At 40.2% G+C, this 4,855-nt stretch overlaps 1 protein-coding gene across 1 annotated transcript; it reads left to right on the top strand.

The window, feature by feature from the left end:
* Positions 1-557: 557 nt before the first annotated feature.
* LOC118157227 (ribosomal biogenesis protein LAS1L-like) lies at positions 558-4,671 on the top strand. The gene is made up of 2 exons (XM_035311489.1): positions 558-1,081; positions 3,646-4,671. Exons 1-2 carry the CDS (start codon positions 715-717, stop codon positions 3,789-3,791), a joined length of 513 nt encoding a protein of 170 aa, XP_035167380.1. The 5' UTR covers positions 558-714; the 3' UTR covers positions 3,792-4,671.
* The last annotated feature ends 184 nt before the right edge of the window (positions 4,672-4,855 follow it).

Genomic DNA, 4,855 nt, shown 5'->3' with positions numbered 1-4,855 from the left:
AAGATGGAGAGCAACTCTTTGCTCAGATAATGACAGGAAAAGGGGGGGGGGTTTAGATTAGATGTTAGGAGGAAATTCTTCACGGTAAGGGTGGTGAAGGCACTGGAACAGGTTGCCCAGAGAGGCTGTGGATGCCCTATCCCTGGAATTGTTCAAGACCAGGTTAGATGAGGCCCTGGCCAACCTGATCTAGTGTGTGGCAGCCCTGCCTATGGCAGGGGGGTTGGACCTAGGTGATCTTTAAGGTCCCTTCCAACCTGAGCTACTCTGTGATTCCAGATGTGTATAAAACCCTGCTTGTTGCTGCTCATCTCCCTATTGATTCTACAAGAAGGAGAACTTAAAAGAATTGTGCCTTTGGAATGAAATTGGAAATTATCTGTGGATTTATTAAGAAAGCAACTTAGAAGAAAAGTGATTTAGTAGCAGAGATGTAATTGCTTATGCAGGTGGTATAGGTTTAGCACAGGTGGCACCTTTTTCACGTAAAAATAGCAAATTCAGTTAGAAGTATCCCACGTCTTTAATTTTAATCACAAAGAAGGAGTATTCCAACATCCACTACTTAGGAATAATCAAACTTGCCTTTTAGTGGAGATATATGAGGAAGCTCACGCTTAAAAGACTGCTCAGCTTGATAAACCTTCATTTAGCTTCTCTTTTTGCTTTTAAAATTTTTACATTGCCCTTTTCCTTTCTAGGATCCTAACAAGCATGAGACCTCGTTTGCCACGTTCTTCACGGAAGAACCTTCTCTATCTCACATCCATTTACACGGAAGGAGGTGGTCCATTGTCCAGTCCAGGCCTCTTGTCAAACTACAGTGAACAGCCAATTTACACTATAGAAAGCTTACAGTGGAGGGCGAGGCATGAAAATCAGGTTAAAAGTGAAGGGCAGGCTGCAGAGAATCAAGAAGATGTTCTGGAGAAAGATGATGGTGTACAGGAAGTAGACGAGGAGGAAGAAGAGATGATAACTGAAACAAATCATTTGGAAGGACTTGCTCATTCTGATAACATGGTGGCTATTGCTGAGAAAAAGGCAGCACTGCAAGGTTCTGCATGGCAGATCATTGCAGGTAAAAAGAGTTTTTATAAGATTTAATGTTTACAAGTAGTTAAGATGGTCTAAGTGAAATGCAAAGGCATGTCAGCCCTCTGGGCCTGACCAGAACTGAAGTGTGCTTCAAAATAATTTAAATGTCAAATCCCTGAAAACTGCTTTTATTCCAGTCTTCTGATTATGTGCATGTGTCATCTCTCCCTAAAAGCTCTTAAAATACTGTGTTTTTTTCCCAGAGCATATTGTTACTTCTTCAGTAACTTTTTTATCAGGCTTCTCCAAACTCAGTGTTTAAAACTTCACCACGTATCCAGTTGATGGGACAGTGCATCTGCCAGCTGTGAATGGCAAAGAAAACAAAGATATTTCTTAACCTTTTTTTTGTCAGAATTAGGGATATTGGAAAGCTCAGTTGGACTGCATTTGAAAACAACAGTCAGGTTCTCAGAAGTTCCAAGCTCCAGGTAAATTGCAATCATGACACAGTAGCAAGCAAGAGTTGGAAGCAAGGCAAGAAGTTTGTAGAGTGAATAACGAGTTATCCAGTGTTCTCTTAGCTTCCATACAGTAGCTATACTTTCATTGGGATGGAGGATTCAACAACTAAGAAAATTTTTGGATGAGTGGTTTCTGGAGGGACTTAAAGACAGGAAAAGGAGGTGGTGTAGAGGAGTTAGATGCAAAGCGGTATTTAAAGAAAGAAGAAAAATGCAGGCATTGGAAGACAAAGAACTCTTGTACCTCACTCACAGGGAAGATTTCCCAAGTTTAAAAAAAAAAAAAAAAAAAAAGGACAGGAGGACAGGAAGGTAGGATCTGCCTAAACAGTTCAGCTTAGCTGTGCTGATGTGAACAACTTGTTAGAGATGGATGTTTTGAGAACAGAAGCAAAATTGTCCTCTACATCAGTGACTTTGGTTCTGAGCAAGCAGATCTTTTGCCAAAGGAACGCACATTGTGTCTGGAACCACAAGATTTTCATGAAGATTGCGTTTATGTAGTTGGTTGTGGGTAAATTTAATTTCTGTTTGAATAACATCAAGGATGTGTAGTTACCATCCTTAAACAAATTGAAAACTAAAACCACTGTAATGACGTGATACATCAGCTATTTACTAAGTTGCTCTCCGAAGAGAAGGCTCAGCCTGTTCATTGTATCTAACTGTAATTTGCCTTACAGTTGAGTTGGATATTATCAAATACTATTTCTGCACTTTTAAAATTGTGAAATTATAACATTTAGAAACCAACGTTATATGTCAGGAGGTTTAGTTCTATTAAATGCCCAGGAAAGACATAAAAGAAAAAAATGAATAAATGTGCTGGTACTTTAAGGCAAAGTCTGGGTTTCTGGACAGATGTCAGTTAACCAAAACAAATTGTTTTCTGTCAGAGAGAAGGGTCCAAGTTTTATGTTATTACCAAGGGTCTCAAATAGTCTGTGTAATTATCGCTGGCTCTCTGAAGTAGAGTGCCTTATCTTTTGAAGTCTTCTGTCAGCTTCAGTCTTCATTGTACAATCTTCATTGTACAGAGATGAGCGTTCTGGTATAAAGAAAGCAAGTAGGTATAAGAAATCTTAGTGTCAAAACAATGATACATAATTTGTATCTTTAATTTAGTTAGATGTGAAATCAAAATGAAATTTAAAAGGGAATTTCCCTGTTGGGAACTGCCTATGAAAGTTTGGCATCATGATGTAAAGTATAAAGGAATGGAGTCACTGATGTTACCAGTTGTGATGGATGGTTTCCCATTGTACAGTTTCTGGCCCTCATTGGAAACAAAATTTAAAAAATGTGAAGTAATGGAGAGGAAACAGCAGTAGGTATCTTTAAAAACAAACAGCAGAATTTCCAAGACATTGTCATAATTTTTTCCTTTGCCATCTTATCACAGCCTACCTGCCTGACCGGAATTGCTTTATTAGTTAATTCGGCTTCCCTAGCTTTCTACCCTTCTGCTTTTGTGGCTTCAGGTCACAAAATCAAGAAGAAGCTACTGTTGCTGTGTAGCTGCTAATCACAGTGAGCCCTAAAGAAGCTTATGTGCAGTTTCACTGGATGAATGATGCAAAGGTGCTGTTTTGTATCTTCATATGTGTGAAAATTGCCTTTTCCATTTACAGGAATATGCAGAGTGAATATTTTTATAAACCTTTTCAAAGTGAATTTTAAATTAGCGTATAGTAATCAGTATGTCAGTTTCAAACAAAAGTATGCTTTAATGACAGAGGTAAGTATTAAGGGTTGCTCTAGAATAGTGGGAGGCTTCTTTCAATGGACATTGCCTCACAGTGGTTTGAATAAGCTGTACTGTGTAGATAGCGTGATCATGCCTGACTCCAGATGTGTTCCTATTGTCTCACAAGGTATAGAGACTTTCTTTGAAAGAACTAATAAGGTTAGAAAGAAAATTAGTTAAAACTATAGGTCAGTCTTATTTTTGCTGAGTACCTGAGATTGCTCATGTTTGCTGAGTTGCACGAGATAGTGTTTTTGGATCTGGGGGGAGTCTTGCTTTTTGAAAGTCTCTCTGGTGAACTCAGACTTCTTGTTTATGTACTGTGTTTTTACCCAGATGAAATACAATGGAAAGACTTTCCTCTTGGGAAACTCCCAGGTCAGACAGATGACCCTGATGGTCTCATGTTGTATAATTATTCCATGATGTCTCTGCTTGATCAGCCAGTGAGAGATGAGTGGAAGTCTCTTAATACAAAGTAAGTAATGCTGTGGGCAAGACTTTGTCCCTGAACTATGAAATTTATTTATTTCTCTGTGCCTTGTGCTATGATGTGAAAAAATCAGGACTAGTTTTCAAACTGTTATTTCTGTAATAGTTTGACCAAGGTATCTACCAATATTTGTAATATCTACTAACTGCTCTTCTCTCATGCATTTTTTAAGTAATGTGTGTGTTTGGAAGAACCTTTGTAGTGCTGATGTAATAACATAATAGTCTACTCTTCAAACTGTTTCAACTTCCACTGTTGTCTGATATTGTTAGTAAGATACAGTATGCTGATCCTCAAGAGTTACTAGTCCACAAATACAGGGTTTTTAAAACAAGTTACTAAGAGCTGGTGCAGAGTCTGCCTAGTGATACACTGGGATGAATAAGTTTAGTGGGAAGAACTGTAGCCTTGCAATTAAAGCATTCAGGACTAGTAGCCAGAAGATGCAGCTAAGAGCATTAGCTCCCCAGCATTCTTACAGCCTGACCTTGGAGAAATCATGTAGCCTCCCCCACTGTCAGTCTTCCCAGACTAGCTAATCTTGTACAGGAAGCGAGAGTCATTTTAAAATGTACAGTGGTCTGATGAAGCACTTTGAGGTGCAGTAGTGGGAAAGCTTGACAGTGAGAAGGTTCAACAAGTCTTAAGTGCAAGCTGCTGCTGCACCTGGGTCAGAGCTATCCCAGACAGGAGTACAGACTGGGAGAACTCATTGAGAGTAGCCCTGCTGAGAAGGACTTGGGGGTTCTGGTGGACAAACAGCTTGACGTGAGCCAGCAGAGCACGCTTGCAGCCCAGAAGGCCAACTGCATCCTGGGCTGCATCAAGAGAGGGATGACCAGCAGGTCAAGGGATGAGATTGTCCCACTCTACTGTGAGGCCCCACTTGGAATACTGTGTCCAGGTCTGGGGCCCGCAGCACAAGAAGGATGTGGATCTGTTAGAATGGGTCCGGAGGAGAACGACAAAGATGATCAAGGGGCTGGAGCATCTCTCCTATGTAGAAAGGCCGAGAGAGCTGGGGATGTTCAGCCTGAAGATGAGAAGGCTCCA

The sequence above is a fragment of the Oxyura jamaicensis genome (genome assembly GCF_011077185.1).
Source record: "Oxyura jamaicensis isolate SHBP4307 breed ruddy duck chromosome 4 unlocalized genomic scaffold, BPBGC_Ojam_1.0 oxy4_random_OJ82936, whole genome shotgun sequence".
In the NCBI taxonomy this organism is placed as follows: domain Eukaryota; kingdom Metazoa; phylum Chordata; class Aves; order Anseriformes; family Anatidae; genus Oxyura; species Oxyura jamaicensis.
The sequence above is the reverse complement of the archived record's forward strand: the minus strand, read 5'-3'. Positions and strand labels throughout refer to the sequence as shown.